Source organism: Pseudorasbora parva, chromosome 1 (assembly GCF_024679245.1).
Source record: "Pseudorasbora parva isolate DD20220531a chromosome 1, ASM2467924v1, whole genome shotgun sequence".
Taxonomy (NCBI): Eukaryota; Metazoa; Chordata; class Actinopteri; order Cypriniformes; family Gobionidae; genus Pseudorasbora; species Pseudorasbora parva.
In genome coordinates, this window is record NC_090172.1 from 59,295,150 (window position 1) to 59,317,124 (window position 21,975).

Below are 21,975 nucleotides of genomic sequence, written 5' to 3' on the forward strand. Positions count from 1 at the left end.
ACTTACATGAACAAATGATGTTTGTTAAACTTAAATGATTCATGTGGAACCAATATACTCAATTAAATTATGTAAATCCAACACACTTTTTTCTTTTTCATAGGTAACTTCCAACTTGACCGGCACTAAGTTTGTGTAGTTGCAGAGTTGCAGCGGCAAATTAGGTAGTGGATTTACCTGCGCGATTAGCCATGTTCTGTGTGTTGTAAAGGGCTGTGAGTCGTAAGTATTAAGTCGAAGTTGTACAGAATACCAGCGAAAAACAAGGAATGGTTCGGCTGCTCTTAACATAGATCTCAAAACACCGGCAAGCCCCACACTTGCACCCCCAGTTCAAATCTGCTCTCCTCGTCCCTTCTGCCACAGTCTGTTCACATTTTCTTGCCTTTCACGTTTCAAAAGCTCATCTGTTATTCTGGTTCAAATAGATACGTTTCCGGAACTGCACCAAAGTAAATATCTTCTGAATCGTCTCTCACAAACATTTTCATGGTTGCAACTTAAGGCACGCTCTCTGTTCAAGCAGGTTGTCACGTTGGCTATGTTGACGGAAGTTTGCCTATTTTCAGACCAACCCGATCACACATAAATGAGTATAAATAGTATGAGTGTGCAATGTCGTGGAATGTATACACCAAAACTCATTTTGGCGTGCATATATTACGCTGTATTTCACGTGCATATGATACGCAGTTTATGGCGTATATATGACACGCTCTCTTGGGGTAGGTTTAGGGTAGTGGGGTGGGGGGTTCGTATGTATAATACGCCATAAAGTGCGTATCATATGCACGCAAAAAACAGCGTATCATATGCACACCAAAATGAGTTTTGGCGTATACATTCCACGACATTGCACACTCGTACTATTTATACGCATTTTTCGTGAGATCCGGCTGTTCAGACGCTTCGTAATACCATTGCGCCGCTGCATTCATTTACGGCAGAAAGCTCCTTGTCGGTCTTAGTACACGATGTAACAACAGAAGAGTTTTAAACAGGAAAAATATCTAAACTCTTTGGACATTTTTTTGAGCGTGATGCTAGCGGTCTAATCTGATTCAATTATCTATGCTAAGCTATGCTAAAGGTGCTACCGCCAGACCCAGAGTTCGGCTGAATGGATTCAAAAACGGTAAAACGCAACTGTTTAACTGAATTGAATATTCAACACTTAAGTCTCCTTTCTCGTCTTACTCAAAAAATACACAAAATAACACTTTTACATATAAAATAACAACATTTACTCACTCTTGATTTAGCCATATGCAAAGCATGCTGGGAACTAACAAACCCCGCCCAGTTTCAGTTAATGCAACAAATCATTCATGTAATCTCAACACAAACGGATTAAGTAAACTTAAATGTGACTTCTATTTAAGTGGATTGAACACAATCAAATTAAGTAAGGACAAAATGTATAGCAATTGTGTAAAACTCAACTGTTTAACTCTAAATGAGCTTATTTTTAAAAATAGTGGCATGTTCCTTTAAGACACAATACAACTTGTAGATGACTTATCTTGGAAAGATCTCAAGCATTCATGTTTGTTGGTGAGGCGAGCTGCCAATATAGCAACAAAGGCAGGTGTAATTGCTGACTTTGACTCCAGGCTATGACTCACTTATCACAAAGCCACAGCTTCCTCTTTCCTCTGTTACTTTCTATAGTTCATATTACCTGCTACAAAAACATGCTGCCTCTGGGACTACTAATGTTATATTTGCAGATGACTGAGAATATGGTACCATAAAGGGTTAGTTCACCCAAAAAGGAAATTTATTTTATTAACTCTCCCTAATGTCGCTCCACACTCGTAAGACCTCCGTTCATCTTCACACACAGTTTAAGATATTAGATATTTAGTCCGAGAGCATATGCAAGTGTATGCACACTACACTGTCCATGTCCAGAAAGGGACATATGAGAGGGAAAATATGAGAAATCATTAAAGGGTTAGTACACCCAATGTGTGTCATTAATGACTCAACCTAATGTCGTTCCACACCCATGAAACCTCTGTTCATCTTCAGACACAGTTTAAGATATTTTATATTTAGTCTGAAAGCGTATGCAAGTGTATGCACACTATACTGTCCATGTCCAGAAAGGGAATAAAATCATCATCAGAGTAGTCCCTTTGAGACATCAGTTAGTTCATTAGAATCTCTTGAAGCATCGGAAATAATTTTGGTCTTTACTTTGGACTTTATTCAGCATCGTCTTCTCTTCCGGGTTTGTTTTCAAACCTCAAATAAAGTTTCGAACGGTAATGAATCAGCGGATTGATTCATGATTCGGATCGCATGTCAAACTGCTGAAATCACGTGACATTGGTGATCCGAATCATGAATCAATCTGCTGATTCATTACCGTTCGAAACTTTAATTGAGGATTGAAAACAAACCCGGAAGAGAAGACTGATGCTGAATAAAGTCGTAGTTTTTGTTATTTTTGGACCAAAATGTATTTTGGATGCTTCAAGAGACTCTAATTAACCCACTGATGTCTCATATGGACTACTCTGATGATGTTTTTATTCCCTTTCTGGACATGGACAGTATAGTGTGCATACACTCTCAGACTAAATATAAAATATCTTAAACTGTGTCTGAAGATGAACGGAGGTCTCATGGGTGTGGAACGACATTAGGGAGAGCCATTAATGACACACATTGGGTGTACTAACCCTTTAATGATTTCTCATATTTTGCAAACTTCTATGAGTGCTAAAATTTGCTTAAAAATTTAGAGCATAGATAAGCATAGAGAGTTGATTATGTACTTAAGCAATTGATGGTATATTAAATCACTTCATCCACCAGTGGAGAATCTCAACCAACTTCCAGAATGGGTCGATCTCATCGAGTCCTCAGTTAACCCACTCTTGTTACCTGGGTTGTCACAACAGTTGGCTGTGGGACGGGTACCATCACTGGGGGAGCGGGCATGACCGCAGACTGAACATTTACCACTATGTGATTTGGATGACGTCTTTTTAATTCCCTCGCTATTTGGCACCAGGAGCAAATGTTGCAGAAGGTCACATACATGCAGTCAGATCCCAAATCCCCCTGTAAGAGAAGTCAACCATAGTTAGTTGAACGTATTTCTTCTCTTCAACTCAAGTTGTTATGACAAGTTTTGGATTTTAAACTCAAGCTTAGAATAGTAATACAATACTGCATTAAAAGTAACTAACTAATTACACTGTAAACAAAAGTCTGTAAAAATAGGGCACAATGTACAGTATAAATATAAAGGAATTTTCTGTATTGGTTTTTTACAGGTGTTTTACCTGTATTTTGAATGACACATTGCATTAGTTTGTGTTTTGAGGGTTAAAGTAAATTTCTGTAAAAATTACTGGATATTGTACTGGCAGAAAATTGCCAGAACATTTTCCGTTTTGATTTGATACAGTGTATGTTGGAAATTAATGTGTCAAGTCATTGTCAAATGTGGTTACTTTTTCTCACCTGGGCTGGGTTTGCTTGTTTGTATTTTAATACCAAAAAAAGTAATATTTTTTGGCGAATGTAACACAAACTTGCACACTTTGGGCCCTATTATACATCTGTTGCAATGCGACGGCAGATGCGAGTGTTTTTTGCTAGTTTCAGCCTGACGCAGTTATCATTTTCTCCTCCAGGCCATGTTGTTAAAATAGCAAATGCACTCGCGTCCATCTGGTCTGAAAACGAGGTGTGTTTAGGCGCATTGTTGCTATTTTGAGAAACTGAAAATGACTGGGCCACTGACCAACAAAAACCTGATCTACACTCTTAAAAATAAAGGATCCAGGAAAAACCTTTAATATCCAAAGAACCTTTCCATTGCACAAACGGTTCTTTAGACCATAAAATGGTTAGAAAAAATGGTTCTTTAAAGAACCTTTCACAAAACGGTTCTTTGGGGAACCAAAATGGTTCTTCTATTGCATCACTGCGAAACCCTATTTATGTTTCTTCCTGACACTTTTCTTTAAAGGCGGGCGGACACTGTACGAATTCAATCGGGAGTTCGTGAGATATTGCAGACGCTACGAGTCCTTTAACTTGATCATCGCATCAAATCAGCTGGTACACGGCACGACTGTTTGCACCACGAGCCGGCCGCGATCACACAAGCTTTCGTGTTAAACACAGAGACGGGAGCTTTCAATGTTGCTGCTAGAGCTTACAAAAAATAAAGAAAAAATGTGTGCAAATGATTTGTTGAAAAGCAGAGAACAGTAGCCATTCCTTTCAACCGAAACAACCAGAGGGAGAGAGAAGGGTGCGCGTGAGAGAGAGAGAGAAAAAGTGTGTGTGTGTGTGTGTACACTGTGTGTTTGCAGCCACTGAGCTAATGATACTCATAGATTGAGCCTATGTGACGTGCTTGTGCATGATTTGCCAATAGGGGACAGTCATATGCTGGTAAAAATCGGGCCGACTCCCCGAACTTTTTAAACATGTTTAAAAATGATCGTAAGGTCAGGAGGTGCTCTTAACGTGCTCGGCTCCTCTCACATGGTGCGAGCCGCGACCATACGAGCATCCACGATGTCCACGCGATTTCTCCCGAGAAAAAAAATCGTCTGCGAGTTCGTACGACAGCAAAAATCGCACCGTGTACGCCCGCTTTAAGGGTGTAAAGTTAATAGCACAGTATTTTTTGTGCACAACACACATACACTCTGCTTATTACACACACAGGGCACACACATTTTTTAATATTTTAAATAAAAGGATTCCTGTCTGACAAATCCGCCATGGTGCAAGTGCAACTATAGCTTTTAAAGGAAATGGGAGATAAGACTCTGATTGGTTTATTGCACTTTATGCCTAAAACACACTCATGACGTTTTGGATCATGAGCCTGGTGCGCTGACCTTGTTTCTGTCGTTAAATTAGCAAAAGTTGATTCGGACACACCCTAAGTGCACTTGCAGCTTGAGTTTCAAACCATGAGCTCAAATCATTAAAATAGAGTTATGAAAGCAATCCGGTCTAATGCGTTTTTGATTACCTCTGGGAGTGGTAAAAAAAAAGTGGACAAGCTCAAAACATTTCAGACCCCGTTTACACCAGTATTTAGTGACGTCCACTTGTGATCCGATCAACTAAAATGCATCTTAATACCAGGGGTAAATGGGCATAGACTGCAAGTCTACTGGGTCACCATATTCAAATTCCATAGTATATACAAATAATACATGTGACATGTCCAAATGGCAATGGTATTTGTAGGGCATGTCCAAAATCCAATGGTATAGACCCATGTAATGTTTTGGTACTTGTTAAGTTTTTAGAAGCAACACATAAGCTACCTGTATGCCGTATCGAGCTCTCACAGAAGTCCGCAGTGCCATAGATATCGGAGGAATGATGGAAAACTCGTCAATCAGGGGCAGACAGAAACACTCCCCAAGATTTGAGGTTGTGGAACAAGTAAATAAGACGGGGCACCATGTGGCGAAGCAGCCTAGAAGGAAATACAAAAATAGATAAATGACTGAATGAATCACTCCAAATGGGGATGAGCAGGGTAAGTCACTTCAAACTCACAGATTTCACAGTCATCGAAGCATCCACAGATTCCTGTGCTCCACTGGTCGTTCTGGATCGTGCTTGTGGTCGTCACAGAGCTGATCTGAGGCTGCTGATACATCATGTTTGCTGCTACACGGAAACCACTGCAGGGCCAACGGAGAAAATAAGAATAAAATAAGCCAAAAACTGATTCATTATTGATACAGTATTAAAGCTGCACTATGTCATTTTTCCGTTCGCTAGAGGTCGCCTATTCAAAACAAAAGCGTAGTTTGATGACGCCAAGTTTGAGCAGAATCTTGGGACGTGGTCTTCACCTCACAGCCGATGGGAAAGAATCGGGATCGGACTCGGGCAGAATCATGTTGATGGATGAGATTATTAACGTTACTGTAGTGTGAAGCAGAGCAGGACCGAGTGTTGAGGAGCTGAGCACGGCCGCTGGAGCGATTGATACACAAACACACGCCTCACGAGCAGCGGGACTTTTATTATGACGGGACACAGTCGCCGGCGCCATTTCCGCTTTTCCAGTCATGAGTATGTGGTAACGCAGCTCTGTTTATCATATTAGACACATTTAAAGGTGCACTATGCAACTTTCCGTCCACTGGAGGTCGCCTATTCAAAACAAAGGCGTAGTTTGATGACGCAAAGTGTGAGCGCAGCATCTTGGGAGATGTGGTCTTCTCATCACAGCCGGTGGAAAATAGGACTCGGGCAGAAATCACGTTCATGCATGCGGTTATTACTGCATACTGTAGTCTAAAGCAGAGCAGGACTGAGTGTTGTGGAGCTGAGCACGGCTGCTGGAGCGATTGTTAAACAAATACCTGCCTCGCGAATACCGGGACTTTTATTATGACGGGACGGGACACATTCGCCGGACGCCTGCACAGATCCGCTCTTCCGGTTATGATTTTGAGGTAATGCTGCTCTGTTTATCATATTAGATACATTTAAGTGTGTTTAAAACGATGTTATGACGTTACTCCGAGCGTTCACTTGTTCACACTGCTAAGAGTAAAGCGCTCCTGCCAAATAAAAGCCGAAACAGAGGGTAGCGCAGATATGACGCAATTGACAGGCGACTTCCTCAGACGCTATGCTGAAACGTCCCGGTCCTTAGTAAAAATAGCAATTTTCTCACAATTTACAAATAGTTGGAAACATCTGGGATACTGTAGGTACTCAACTGAACAAGTGCTCTGTGTTATTATGGCTTAACGGTTCAACTGAAAGACATTAAGGGTGGGTTCCACCAACAAGGATTAAATTAAGATCAGTTTAGAGCTAATCTAGGATTTGTTGATCTAGGCTTTAATTTAAATCTAGTTGTGTTGCACCACTTAATTTTAAACCAAGATTAACAAATCTGGTATTAGCAGTATTTAACCTGCGATTAAAACCTCCATATTAATTTTCGCCGCCATGATGAGCCACTGACAGCAACAATACTTACATTCAATTTCCTTCTTTATTGAACACCAGAAACACTCTCTCTGACATAAGGAGCTCTCGCTGATAAAGGAAATAAACGTGTAAAATGTCCTCTGTCTTTATAAAGTGCTAGAGAGTAGCAAGTTTAAATTTAATCCCTAACTGAAATTTTAATCTGAGATTAAAGTTGTGGAGCAACAAGATTATAGTTAATCCAGGTTTATTATGAAAATAAATCCAGGATTAAAGTCATGGTTTAAATTTAAGCCTGCTTATTTTTAAACAAAGTTTAAAGTTCTGTGCAACAGAATTATAAGATAAACCTTGATTTAATCTAGATTTAAAGTTAATCCTTGTTGGTGCAACCCACCCTAAGGCTTATTTAAACACAAGAAGGAAGAATGTACTTGTTTTTTTACCCATATATATTTTTGCAGATGGGTTCCCCTCAGGACCAGAAAGGCAATTGTGATTCAGAAAAAAGGTCTGTAATTTAAAGTAGGTAATATTTTAGTTCTGGAGCTTGACAGCCACAGGCCTCATTCGATTTCATGGAAGAAAGTCACGTGTTTGGAGAGCAGTTTTTGAATTTGTAACTTTCGATAAAACTATTCCTCTGGACGTTACAATGATTATAGATGACTAATGATGTGAATGGATGTTTATTCAAAAACAAATCAGCTTCCCACATATAAGACAAAAAACATTTAGTGTTTAGAATAAGATTTAGAAAAAAGATTTACATTTAGTGTTTGTGTAGCTCTGTAAATGATTGAATTTTGTGTTCTTGCGCAAAAAAATAAAAATAAATAAAATTTCTCTTAAACAGCTGTTTCTACTTTTACTAAAAACGGAATGGAGAAATACAAGCTCAAAAAAAGCACCAATCAACTAATTAACGGATGCTAGACCAAAATGTAGATTAATATTAATATTCACAGGGCCCAGGACAAAATTATTAGAATATATTATAGGCTACCTAGATTTTAAAAAGGGCAGTACTGTGACAAGGCGCTGAGTGTCTATTTCATGCTGAGTGCTAAGCCATTTTTTTTACTGGTCGTTGAATAATGTTGAATAATGTTCACTTTTGGCTCATTACTGTCACTTTTTACCCAGCCGTCCAATCACAGGGGAGGAGGGGCGGGAAAAATACAATATATCAACAAACCACTACATTCTGCTTGTACATCGGCAACAGATGACAACAACAAGCATAATAATAATAAAAAAAAACAAGAGCCAGAGAAAATACTTTACATTGTATCGACATTTTAATATAGAAATATTACAGAAACATACTATGTGTGAAATGAGATTCTATACTTTGACGGATATTCAGAAGTAAAGCATCTTAACTGAGAAAAGAATGAGGCTATTCAGAGTTAGGCAGTCACAGAACACACAATCAAAACAGCAGCTGCCATTTACAGTCCCTCCTGAACCAAAATAACCAGTGCTTACTGCATTCACGCCATAATACTGCAATTAACAGACGGCAACCTGTGACTTTAGCTGTTCACGTCCTCAGACTCAGATTTATGCGTTTCACTTCCAACACTTTGAACGACGAATTGAATCTGCAGCAGTCAGGTGATTGTTTGTTCATTATTATTGTAATGTGATGTGCTTTGACACAAGGTGGTTTAACGCCGTCTCTCCTGGCGCTTTGCAGACTCTGCTCTGGCTTTGTGCGTTTTTATATACTGCTCTAACATCCTAAAACATTATAAACATCCCCCAAACTGACAATAATAACCAACTGCAAAACCGCAGAACCCATATACGTCACTCACAACGCTCTGAGGACAACAGCGCCATGCCACAGTCTCATGCCGGAAGTGGGCGGAGTTAACGAAAACTAAACAATCGGCACGGCGGAAGAAGAGGACACGGTAAACAGCTGTTTTGTGTTGTGGTATTAATCTATCAAGTTTATTTATGTTGTGTATTTGATCCATCGTTGTTGTATTAACACTTTATACTGAACGTGGCTCTATTTTTTTCTAATGTGCTCTGCTTTATGATGTCTATCGCGTCTGTTGATATGGTCTTGGTTTAAGTAACAATTGTTTGTGATTTTATTTTGTTGTTGGCGCCGTATTTTTTATTTTCTTTTATCTGATACTGACCAGTGTTTTATGTGTTTTTCCCACTAATTTATTGAGGCATTACGATTTGCAGAGGATCAGCTTTACTTCATCTACATCAATGCAAGACATTCTGCAACAGTTTCTACTGCCCAGTGTTTTAAACTGACCAGATGGCACAGTACACCTTCAAATTCACTTCAAAAAGCAGCTGTCCATGGAGGTATGAAGATTTTGAGTTATTTACACAGTAGCAAGAAATAGTATTTATTTGTTGTCCCTTTTGAATTAGTTGGTTATAAAGTTTCAAGTGTGTGTATATATATATATATATATATATATATAGTGCTTAAGCTAACAAAATGCAAACACTATTTCATGTGTTTGAATGTGTCCCATTAAAATTAAATTAAGTACACAACCAAGCATTATATATATCTGTTTGATTTTGTTGCAGTAAATTGAATCAGATTGTCACCCAGGATAATGGAAGCTGATCAAAAACAAGGTTAGTTTTAAAAGGCTCTAATAAAGACATAAGCTACTTATACAGATAGTGTGTTGTTATATGTCACATTTTCCAGGAATGTTCTTCTATTCTATAATGTTCAATTGGTTTAGACTGTTCCACAACAGTTGGATGGCTCTATTGACAGTAGGATCTTCATGTTAATGGTAAGAAAAAGAAGGAAAAGGTATTTTTTTTAAATACAAGCTTCCCTTCATTAGGATAAAAAACATGAGGGCTTTTCACACTTGAAATAGTAAACTCTGGGTATACAGAATCTTGGGTTATCTTGCTTCATGTTTCACACTGATCATCATTTACCCAAGATGAACAATTAATCTGGGGTATTCATACACTGCCGTTCCACACTGTACTTTAATAAACCATGGGATAACGTATGTGCATAATCAGGGTCACTGACAGACACTGCACTGCACATAATATGTTTTCAGAAATGCTCAAGCTTTGCATGTCCTTGTATTACAAGTTTATCCTGAATGGACATTTCAGACTATACAATAATTTAAATGGTCTCTTCTTCACTGCAATTGCGTTTTCTGTTTGCATTTGATGTTTTTTCCTCTTCAATGCTGACTTTATTATTTATATTGAGTGCACAGTGTTTCAGTGACTGTCCAAAGCACGTAAATATAAAAGTGTGAAATGTTACTTTACCTGAGGTTAAAAGTGTGTTTAGAATGACGATAAGCTCAGTGTGAGAAGCCCTATGAAGTGCTTGCCTTTGTTTCTGTATACATTTTGAACTGAAAATGGTTAATTAATTTGATTGTGACAGGGTATCATTTATGTCAGAAATTTAGACATGAGAAACTGAATTTCACAACTTTATTATACATGCTACATCCTGACTTCAACACACGATATTGTTAAAACACTTCCAACATTTCATCCTATTTCTTTGTACCCTTGTCTCATGAAGGAGCCACGGATCACAGAAGACCTCTGCACTGCAGTGTAAAGACTGTGGAACAACCAAAAGTTTTCAACAGTTCAGTGGAAGAGCCCTGATTTCTGAAATTTGAAAGTGGAAGACTAGGAAAAAGCCCTTCAACTTTCACAGGCTGAATGGTTGACCGACAACTGGCCAAAGAGACAGTTGTCAATGTTTATAGAGGTTACATTTATTTTAGATTTAATTTGTCATGTACCTGCTGTGCAATAACTTTCAACTTAGTTCAATTTATTCCCCTTGGTCTGATTGTGTATTTTTTTAAAGCAAACCCAAGCTAGTATATGATGCCTTTGCTACTTAAGGGGATTTTTAAGGAACATTTTTTAAAATTAAACAATTTCTGTGTGTTTTGGGGTTTGATTAATCTGAATCATGCATAACAGTGTAGAATTGTGTAATATATATTATCTACTTTGAATAAAAGGTTTATTCTGAGATGCTTGAGTAAAAAACAAATATATTGTGTCATAAAAATAAATGTTCAAATGCTCAATCTTTGTTTTCATTTTTTGTGTGTTAAGATTTGTGTTCAGTTTATCTAATATAATATTTAAGACATAATATAAATAAATAAAAAATAATAGCAACTTTTTACTTTAAAAACGTTACAATGTTTTTTTTTTATAAATACATTTTTTAACGTAAATTATTTTATTTTGTATTAATATCCAGTATTGTTTATTTTAAAACATATTTATATGATTTAACTATGAGTGAGTATATCTATCTAGCCTATCTATCATCTCTCTATCTATCTTCAATTAGAACTTATTAATTAAATACTTGACATTATTAACATCGTTTAAACTTTGGGCTTGAAACGCTCCAAATAGAGCAATGTATGCGAAGATAAATCAGCTCCGCCCACTTCCGGCATGAGACTGTGGCGTGGCGCTGTTGTCGCCCTCAGACTGTTGTGAGTGACATATATGGGTTCTGCGGTTCTGCAGTTAGACCTGTCTCCAAACTGATGAGAACCATAAGTTGATCTCACCTGCAGATATCAGATGTCAGACGTTGCTTCAAAAGTCCCCGGCGGTGTCCTATAACCAACTCAGTCTTGAATTTGAATGCACTGGTCAGGTTGCTATAATATATAGAGATATTTAAATTGTAAGCAATAAAGATTCTCAACAGAAAGAAAAAAAATCACTCTAAGACTTAATGAAAACGTTTATAAGAATAACCACAGGATGGTTTTCTTGGTTCACTTAAAAGTCAATTTCAGAACAATATAAAGTATAGGCTACATCACATGCAAAAACAAGTCTTCACCTGAAGTGCGGCCCCCGAAAGACCATTTCCTTTATTCTTATTCTCCAGTACTTCTTGGGCCGGTCCCCTAATGAGTCATCACACTTTTTATATAGCAAGCCCTTATATGGTTAAAAAAGCCTTCTGGACTTATGAACAAACCTTCCTATGCGTCCAAGGCGGCAACAGGTTATAAATATTAAAAAAATACATCACTTGCTAAAGGTTTTCTAAGTCTCAGGAGGCCTCTGCTCAAACCACCGGTTCTTAATATGTATCTAGTTAAGTTGAACTTCCCCTTTCTTCTTAATATCTTTACACGCAATCAGGCCCTCCTTCTTCATATAAAGTGTGGGTAGAAGTTAAACGTCTAAGTAAGTCAAACTGAAACTAACACATCTAGTAAAAATAAACCCACACCTCTTTGGTCTAAATCTGAATATAGTTAAACCACTTATGGGCAGCTTTTCTGCAAGGCAAGTTCGGATCATCTTATGCATCAAGAGATCCGAGCTTCTCTCGCAGCTTAAACATTTCACAATTTGAGCATTCAAATTCACTTTCCAACAAAAGGTTTTTAATGCCGTTCGGTACACGTCTATTCGATTTCTCCATTTGTCGAATGAGAGTAAGCATTTGTTTTCCACTCCAGGTCAATTCTTTACCGGGAGAAGTTTTCTTTTCTTGCCGCTTGAAATGTTCATTTCTCTTTCTTCTCAGTCCTCCTGAGCTGTCTTGCGTCCCTCATAATAATAATACTAATAATGTGTTCAATTTATATAGCGCTTTTCAAGGCACTCAAAGCGCTTTACATTGAAGGGGTCTCTCCTCAACCACCACCAATGTGCAGCATCCACCTGGATGATGCAACGGCAGCCACATTGCGCCAGAACGCTCACCACACACCAGCTGATTGGTGGAGAGGAGACCGAGTGATTAAGCCAATCAGGAGAGGGGGATGATTAGGAGGCTATGATGGACAGAGGCCAATGGGCAAATTTGGCCAGGATGCCGGGGCTACACCCCTACTCTTTATCGAAGGACATCCTGGGATTTTTAATGACTACGGAGAGTCAGGACCTCGGTTTAATGTCTCATCCGAAGGACGGTGCTCTTTGTCAGTATAGTGTCCCCATCACTATACTGGGGTGTTAGGAGTCACACAGACCACAGGGTGAGCACCCCCTGCTGGCCTCACTAACACCTCTACCAGCAGCTCCTGGTTTTCCCAGTTGGACTCCCGTCCAGGTACTGGCCAGGCAAAAACCAGTCTTGGGCTACAGGGTGATATGGCTGCTGGTGCTCATGTCTTTCCGCTAGAAGATCATCCTAATGTCCCAATGATCATAATGTCATCATAACATTATTATTGAGAGAACGTGTTGCCAGGGATTCAAAGGAATTCATAAACACTTGTTGACCATTCACGGCCGATTTGTCAAGCGTTCCTGTGGTGTAGAGGAGGTATGGCTTTGGAGACGCTCTGCAGGGAGGGTGGGATCTTACACTTTCAAAGCGTTTGGCTGCTTTCACACCTGAGCGTTTGTTTCGGATCCTGGTGGATTCTCCCTTGGTTCAGTTCGTCTAGGCATATGCAAACACTGCAATCACGCTCAGATCAGCACCAAAACAATCACTCTGAGATCGCCTGATCGAGGTGGTCTCGGCCCGACTGCAAACAAACTCTGGGATGGAATGCTTGAGGCATGAAAGCAATCGGACCCAATGGACCAACAACCAAATGGTATTATAATTCATAACAGGAAATGTGCTTTATAAATAGTCTGAACATTAGAACATTAGTTATCACAGTTGAAAGCCAAAAGTGTCCCTCTTCATCTTAAAGTGTTGTGTAATCATGGTTCTCTTTACGAGAGTGCTGTCCCGATGAAGACTTGACAGTGTTTGTGCGTCTTAACAAAGTTTACCTCTAGACAGCGGCACGCTGGGAGATCCAGAGAGAGCGTGTTTGAAAGTGATGCAGTATTAAAGTTGCACTATGTAATTTTTGTGTCCCCTAGAGGTCGCCTATTCAAAGCAAAGGCGTAGTTTGATGATGCCAAGTTTGAGCAGAATCTTGGGACATGTGGTCTTCACCTCACAGCCGATGGGAAAGAATCGGGAGAGGACTCGGGCAGAAATCATGTTGATGGATGAGATTATTAACGTTACTGTAGTGTGAAGCAGAGCAGGACCGAGTGTTGAGGAGCTGAGCACGGCTGCTGGAGCGATTGTTACACAAACACACGCCTCGCCAGTAGCGGGACTTATATTATGACGGGACACAGATGTCGGCGGCCATTTCTGCTTTTCCGTTCATGAGTATGAGGTAACGCAGCTCTGTACATTTATATTGAATTGTGTTGAAATTGGTGCTATGACGTTACTCTGTGTGTTCGCTCAGCTGCTGCTGTGACACTTGTTCACACTGCTAAGAGTAAAGCGCTTCTGCAGAATAAAACCAGAAACCGAGAGTAACGCAGATATGACGCCATTAACAGGCGACTCCCTCAGACGTCCCGGCTCATTGCTTAAAATCGCAATTTTCTCACAATTTACAAATAGTTGGAAACCTTTGGGATATTGTAAAAACTCAACTGAACAAAATATATAACACTGGCCTAGTGGTTTTTGGATATTTTACTGCAAAAATACAACAGAGCAACTTTAATAAAAATGTAGTATATAATTTAATAGCAGGAGTGACAGCTACATTGGTATAATGTGTGCCAATGGTATAATGTGGCCAAAATAAGCGCATGGAGCGAATCATCTTGATGGGTGACACCAATACAACTCTGACCAATAAGAGGACAGTTGTATACATGTGAATTGCTAAACAGCATTTGCTTTAAAAGGTTGCCTTGTAAAAGCGAAACGAACCAAGAAGACAATGCAACATCGTTGCATTTGTTCCTAATTTGGAACAAAACAAACAATCTATAGGTGTGAAAATACCCTTTGTCTATCCTACCTTTAACTGTAAGAGTAGAAAATGTCTGGATCTAGTTCCTATTCACTTTTTGTAAAAGTGGAAAACGGCAGCCTAAGGGTGTGTAGATGTTTCTAAGACTTTTTGTTGTTGTTGATAGAACATGAAACAAACGCTTGTATATATATTTTTAAACAGCTTTATTGAGTGCCCCAACATTTTAATATTCTATACATTTAATCATTTACAGATCTGCACAAACACAGACACACAGTAAAACATATGTTTCTAATACCAAACCTCCAGTGTCACATATCAATGGCTCAATATAACAACTTTCCAACTACAGTGAACATCATACTAAACAGACATTTTCATAAAGATCCAGAGTGCGAGATAAAAAGAAAATGTATGCTATGTCTTTAAAAATGAAAGCAAAAGACAACAATCTATAATAAAAATAATTAATGTGCTGTCACACTAAAAATCCCAAATCGGCATATTCCTTAAGGGAACCCATTGTTCAGAATCCTTCACTTCCTGGATTAAGGTTGTACACCAATAACATCTAAAACACAATGCGATGCCAAAGGGCTGATCTCAGGTCAGTGCATGTGGGAGGAAGATCAAAAACTCTGATTATACCCACAGAACAGCAAGTCTATGTGTTTTGGACTGACATGACTGTGATCCGATAGGGACAAAGAGTGCTTTACAGAATGTATTGTGAAAATGATAATGAAGGTGAGGAAGGTGATGGTGATCGTTAGGTTGGCCTGTTGTTGAACAGAGTGATAGGTGTTAGTCTTGCCTTCATCTCCCGTCTGATCTGGCACCATGAGCACGGTCCGCAGAAGTAAGTGTACACGCAGTCATTACAGATGGAGTCCTGTGTGAAGAGAACAGGGGTTAAACAAAATGCACCATGGTTTAAGATCCTGGACCTATAATGGACTGTTATCTTCTGTTGCATTACAATAGTGCTAATGTGATGGTGTTCAATCGTTTATAGACCTCATACAGAGCAGCACCATGAGAAGTATAAAAGTGAGGCTGTGAGGGATAAACTTAAAGGGTTAGTTCACCCAAAAATAAAAATTCTGTCATTAATGACTAACCCTAATGTCATTCGACAACCGTCAGAAAGGCCTTCATTGACAACAATGTATTTTCCTCTCTCAAGACCAATAAAAGGCACTTAAGATTTCAAAACAACGTTTCGAACGGTTACGAATCAGCGTATCGATTCATGATTCAGATCGCCAATGTCACGTGATTTCAGCAGTTTGACACACGATCCGAATCATGAATCATTACGCTGATTCATGACCGTTCGAGTCTTTGTTTTGAAAGCGGCCGATCACTATACAAGTCGTTATTTTTATTTTTTTTGCGCACAAAAACTATTCTCGTGGCTTCATAAATGATTGTAGTGAGATGGGCTTTGTAACGACATTAGGGTGAGGAGTTAATGACAGAATTTTCATTTTTGGGTAAACATTAACAAGTTTTCATTGGTGTCCGTTGTAAAAAAAAAAAAAAAACTATATTAAGCCAAGCGGTGGTCCCTCTTGAAACACGGAAATTACTTAAACGGCAATTCACCGACTGGCCACTAGAGACAGGCTCCAAAAGGGGAAAAAATCAGTTTACAGCCTAGTACAAAAAGTGGGTTTGGTCTATACAGCTAATTTTACCCTTCATAACAACTGCGAGGGGATGAATTCTCTTTATAACTCAACTGTTTTGAATTATATTAAAGCTTAAATTTCTGCATAATTAAGGGCATGGCCACTTGAAGGACGGGGGGATTGTGACTATGGTAGAGCTAGGTGGGTGTGGTTTCAGCAACTAGTCACCTCAGCTCCACCCATGTCCCGCCTCTTTGCTCATTTTCAGTTATCCAGGAGTGACGCGCTGCCAAGATGGCAACGGCCGACTTTAGGCTTCAAAATTGCTCTTCAGAAACATACGGGTGACGACACGGATACTAGGTCCATATTTTTTTACAGTCTATGTATGAAGCTCCTAGATCACTTATTTTTATAGTTTATATCAAAATATTTATTTATAGTTTTTTACTTCCCATGGTGGAATGAGGAATGAGGCAAGGGTTGTATATTTACAGATGTATATTTACTGAGTAATTCAATATTTTGTAGTGGGGTCAGAATGCCTATTTTCACAGTTGTGTAAAAATGGCTTTAGAAAGATGGCAGCATCATTATTTTATTTTCACACAGAGATTGGTAGATCTATTGGGTAAATTGGTTGACATTAGCAATCTTTGTTGCATTATATGCCAGCAGTGACCGTTTTTTTTTTTTTGCCAGGAAGATACATAGTAGCATATACAATTTTAAAGCATATAAATGAACGTCTTTGAAATTTCAGCCAGTAACTTTTTTAAACAATGGCACTTACATTTTGTTTAACTAAATGTTGTTGCAACCATGTATGAATAAATGAAAATGCATATTTTTCTTAAATACTGAACGATTCCGTATTATACGGAACGGTTGGCAACCCTGAAATTTCTCTGAAACATATTCCCTTTAAAGAAATTATTCAAAACTATTACAAAAAACAAAAACAAACAAAAAAATTGTAGTTAAACAATAGTAACCAAAACATATGGTTTTGCTACACTAACCATAGTATTAGTAGTAAAACTGTTGTTATACAAATGGTAATCATTTCACACACACACACACACACAAAAAAATGGTTACTATGCTTTTACAATTATAAAAACATGGATAATTTAGGGTTTTTCAGTTTTCCAAAACACATTAAGTAACAGTTCAACCCACTGAAGAGATCTGTCTCTCACAGCCTCACTTTTATTCCCGTTCAAAAATGACACCATTTTGAATTTAACGTGGGTGAAAAGGTGAAAACGAGGCTGAGGAATAACGCTAAACCTAGGCTCGAAATCACCCCCTAAACCATTCACTATTTCCTACGTTAGTCCACTATTACAGTTCACTTGCAGGAGTAAATCAAATATCAGTGAGTGAATTTGGACAGTCGTTGTGTATACGTTACTATACATCGACTGTAACGTTACACCCGTTTTGGACACACCTACAAATGGCTGTCCCATCAAATAGTGCCCTAGCTTTAGACTTTCCAATAGAGCACACTTTAACTAAACTTTCAAAACTGGTCGTCTAGTGATTTTTATACTATACTAGCTGAACTATATCCAGCGCTAACAATGTTGTTTACAACAGGAGGCCTCTATCCCTTGTTTTCATTCCGGTCAGAACGTTAATATTGCGCCACCCTGATCAAGGTCTATTCAGCTTGTAATAACACAAAATTATACAGTTTCTTTCTAATCTAAGCTTTGTTTATCATAAAGGTTTTTTGGTTGTTGTTGTCTTTACCGTAATGCCGTAACGTTTGCGTGTAGACACCCTCATGGCGAGAGTAACAGGGGGAATACATCCGCAGCTGTCCAGCAGAGGGAGACAGAGACACTCTCCGTGATCTCTGGCTGTAATGCAGGCGAAGCAAGGGAAGCACCACACAGAGAAACAACCTGCAGAAGAACGACCAGTTCAATTAATTATTCTGCCTAAATAATCAGACGGTGCACCAGCTAAAAAACACCAGAGTGGTTCTAAATCACCCATAGATTTCTTTTAATTTAATTTCTTAAAAGCCTTAAAGAGACCCAAAAATGAAAATTCTGTCATCATTTATTCACCCTCATGTTGTTCCAAAACCTGCATGAGTTTATTTCTTCTGCTGAACACAAACGAAGATATTTGAAAGTATGTTGGTGTCCAGGCAGATAGAACAACCATTAACTACCACAGTAGGGGAAAAATAGTTTGCTTTGTTACAAACATTCTTCAAAATATCTTCTTTTGTGTTCAGCAGAAGAAAGACACTCATACAGGTTTGGAACAACATGAGGGTGAGTAAATGATGACAGAATCTAAATGTTTGGGTGAATTATCCCTTTAATTCATTATTAGTTTTTTTACACACAAACTTACATTCATTGACGTTGTCGCATTCACAGATGCTGGTGGTCCACTGGTCTGATGCAGCAGACACTACCAATGGCCTGGGCTGCTGAATCACCATCTTGCTTGCCATGATGAACGTTTCTTAGATTAAAAAACTCTGAAATCACAGAAGAAAACTGTAAATAAGAATCTAAAGCACAATTTTGGAATGTAATACACAGATGACTTCAAAAGGTACACACTAAAATCTGTTACTTTGTTGCCCCCGTAAAGAAAACTAATTTCAAAAAATCTCAAAGTTGCTTCAGGAGCAGATTTGTTCTTACCTGGGACAGATGCAAGTTCAGCAGGCGACTGAGAGATTGAGAGGATGACCCTGTCATTTATTTAGGGGGCGGGAGGGACGTCGGGAATGTCTGGACGTAGATTCTCACTCACACACGTATGCACATAGTAAAGGATGCTTATCAAAGAACAACTTTAGCTGTGTTTTCATCAGACCAGCGCATGCTAATAATGAGAAAAATGTCAAGCATGCAAGATCAATAGATTTGGAAAATTTCACACGAAATACAGCACGATTGTAAACGTGTAGCTAGTTATCCTTATTGTATTACATTTTGTCTTTTGTGATTAAGAGAAAGTACCTAAAATATGTGAAAATGTGTCTGAGATTAATGTCACAATCTTTATATGGATGCAAACTCAGGCCTACTTAAAAAATCGTTGCAACAGAATTAATGCACCGTGCATATATTTATCAGGAACGTTTTATGAAATCATCCGATCGATCTTACAGTACTGATTATGTAAAGATATCGTTGTCTGCCAGTACATTATGTCTCATGGTATGTAGCCTACTTTAAGGTTACAGTAAATAGTAGTGTACAGCATAAAAGGCATCTGAAAAAACAGGAAAACAGCATGTCTGATTTATTTAATCATATTGCGATATAAACAACAAATTTGTGTTTCTTTTCTAAGCATGATTTCTTTGCTTTCAATTAATGTAATTCTATAAAATGTGCAATCGACTAGATGACATTATTTGGAGTGAATGTGAGCCAGAATGTGGATCACATTATTCACCCGCATTATTTATTCACCCCCATTATTTGGGGTTAATGTGACCCTATACTTGAAAATGATTTTTGCTGAAACTAGTTCACAGCATGCTTTGCTTGGGACTTGATGAGTAGAGTCAAATTGTTGAAATTAAGTGATAGTGTTTAATCTTCAGCTATGTTGGAATTATTAGCATAATTTAAATTACACTGAGTTACCATTGATAGTGGAGAAGAGCGGAGCGATTGCTTAGGCTGTGGACTGATATACAGCACATGACATTACAGAGAAATTATATTAGCACTTGCATGTTCGCCATTGCTGGCTAATAGAATGAAAGCTAATTTATACACTCTTGTATAGTTAAATGACAAAATGAAAGTAAAATTGTGTTTTGTTAATCAAATCACAAAATGCAAGTTTACTTTTATTTCGGGGTAGAGGCAGGGTCTCTAGTGTGCACACTTCTCTTGTTAGGGAGCCAAATCAAAATCATTGTGAGACTACTCAATCCAGTTACTTAAATATTACTTCATTCCATGATGTTCAAATTATGTGAAAAAAACTGTTTTCTTAACTTGATGGAATAAGTTGACTAGATTTCTAAAATGGAAACCAGAAATATTTCCTATTTGAGTGGTCAAAATTTCACACACACACAAAATTCTATTTTGTTATTATCTATTAATTTAAAAACAGGGACAATATATTTTTACATTTTTGTTGTGGTTGTGGGCTCCCAATATTATAATTAACATATGATTTTGTTTGATTATTACCATTTTTGGTCTGGTTTTAATACAAATCAACACACTGCAAAAACAACAACACATAAACAATGAAAAGAGTTAGCCGAATATATCAGTAACCACTTTAAATCGCAAGCCTTTCAAAACATGACATAACAAAAACACTTTTAAAAAACAAAACATAAATATGATAAATAAACTATTTAACAAATATATTTGTATTTTATACTTTAATTTTCACACACACACACACACACACACACACACGCACGCACGCACACACACATATATATATATATATATATATATATATATATATATATAATTTTTTTTTTTTTACTTACAATGTTTTGTTAAGTTGATGCTTGAAATTAACTCTTACTATCCTTAATTGGTCTTATTTTGCAATTTAAGGCTTATTTTAAGCAGAATGTATAGTCTGCTAATGTATTTGTTGCAAGTAGGCCTAGCCATATTTGTTTAGTTTTTTATATTTCTAGATAGGAAAAAAAAATATGCAGACAGGTAGCCTAACCATGTTGTTTTGAAAATGTTTATTTCTTTACACAGTTTGAGAAAGTATTTCGGATGTGGTCCACATCAGGCAGTCTCTGTCAAAACAGTGTTGGCTCAAATCCGTTTTGCAGATATGGGCCAGAGCAGTTTTTAGCCCTTTTTTAAATGCAGTTGGCTCAGATATGTATCACAGATTCGGGCCACACCAGTGTAGCCTATGTGAAAACAGTTTCGGCTCAGATTCATATTGCAGATCTGGACCAAATCAGTGTCAGTCTTTCGGTTACCTATGTGATCTGGGCCAGATCTGTAATATGATATGAATAGGCTACTGAACTGATGGCATTTAGAATGTTTAAGCTGAAACCTCTATCTGGCACGGATCTGGATCACAATCAGAAAACATCTCTAAGATAGAAACGGAGGAGGGGCTTAAAACGGATCCGGGCCAAATGTAATTGCAATCTGGGCAAGCTTGCGATCTCTGTGTACTATATAATCGCTTCTGACTGCGGAACTTTTTGGGACGAAACAATCCCGCACCCTGTCGTGGCTCTGTTATAAAGCTCACACAAACAGTATTACTTTAATTTAACATGAATAGTTAGTATGATACCTACTACCTTGAAATAGCGATGTTTCTTAAAATGGCACTCCTGCCTCCGGTTACGCCCTTCATGAATATTAGTGAGTAGTCAGCGCCATCACTTATTTTGCAAATATCTGCTGGTTGTTTTGAACGAGTTGTAAAACGGGGACAGCTCCATTCGGGAATGAACACCAAAAACCTGGACTGTCTCCAGAAAACGGGGACGTCTGGCCACCCTGACAATCCAAAACACCTTTTTTTAAGCTATTCAGGTGCTGTGTTTTCTTCTTTTTTTTCAAATTCAGAGCTAACTAACCACCAAGCCCATGCCATGTGTG

General features: G+C 38.2%; 2 protein-coding genes and 1 long non-coding RNA gene across 3 annotated transcripts; 1 reads left to right on the forward strand and 2 right to left on the reverse strand.

The window, feature by feature from the left end:
• Positions 1-2,869: 2,869 nt before the first annotated feature.
• LOC137086778 (cornifelin-like) lies at positions 2,870-11,839 on the reverse strand. The gene is made up of 5 exons (XM_067452022.1): positions 11,825-11,839; positions 11,544-11,636; positions 5,554-5,681; positions 5,316-5,470; positions 2,870-3,075 (listed from the first exon to the last, which is right to left on the reverse strand). Exons 3-5 carry the CDS (start codon positions 5,657-5,659, stop codon positions 2,878-2,880), a joined length of 459 nt encoding a protein of 152 aa, XP_067308123.1. The 5' UTR covers positions 5,660-5,681; positions 11,544-11,636; positions 11,825-11,839; the 3' UTR covers positions 2,870-2,877.
• Positions 9,533-11,034, forward strand: LOC137086767 (uncharacterized). Its single transcript, XR_010907520.1, has 3 exons — positions 9,533-9,576; positions 9,690-9,743; positions 10,517-11,034. It is a non-coding gene; the product is annotated as an uncharacterized lncRNA (long non-coding RNA).
• Positions 11,840-14,928: 3,089 nt separating the features above from the next.
• Positions 14,929-19,240, reverse strand: LOC137086795 (cornifelin homolog B-like). Its single transcript, XM_067452023.1, has 4 exons — positions 19,045-19,240; positions 18,746-18,875; positions 18,128-18,282; positions 14,929-15,624 (listed from the first exon to the last, which is right to left on the reverse strand). The coding sequence occupies exons 2-4, from the start codon at positions 18,846-18,848 to the stop codon at positions 15,502-15,504; spliced, it is 381 nt and encodes a 126-aa protein (XP_067308124.1). The 5' UTR covers positions 18,849-18,875; positions 19,045-19,240; the 3' UTR covers positions 14,929-15,501.
• Positions 19,241-21,975: the final 2,735 nt, after the last annotated feature.

Bases quoted from the DNA above. Each gene is read 5' to 3' on its own strand.
- LOC137086778 (XM_067452022.1), bottom strand. From the start codon at position 5,659: ATGATGTATCAGCAGCCTCAGATCAGCTCTGTGACGACCACAAGCACG. The intron at 5,471-5,553 runs GTGAGTTTGAAG...ATTTCCTTCTAG, and splicing joins CTTCGATGACTGTGAAATCT to GCTGCTTCGCCACATGGTGC. The intron at 3,076-5,315 runs GTAGCTTATGTG...CTTCTCTTACAG, and splicing joins GAGCTCGATACGGCATACAG to GGGGATTTGGGATCTGACTG.
- LOC137086795 (XM_067452023.1), bottom strand. From the start codon at position 18,848: ATGGCAAGCAAGATGGTGATTCAGCAGCCCAGGCCATTGGTAGTGTCT. The intron at 18,283-18,745 runs GTAAGTTTGTGT...GTTCTTCTGCAG, and splicing joins ATGCGACAACGTCAATGAAT to GTTGTTTCTCTGTGTGGTGC. The intron at 15,625-18,127 runs GTAAAGACAACA...CTCTTCACACAG, and splicing joins GCAAACGTTACGGCATTACG to GACTCCATCTGTAATGACTG.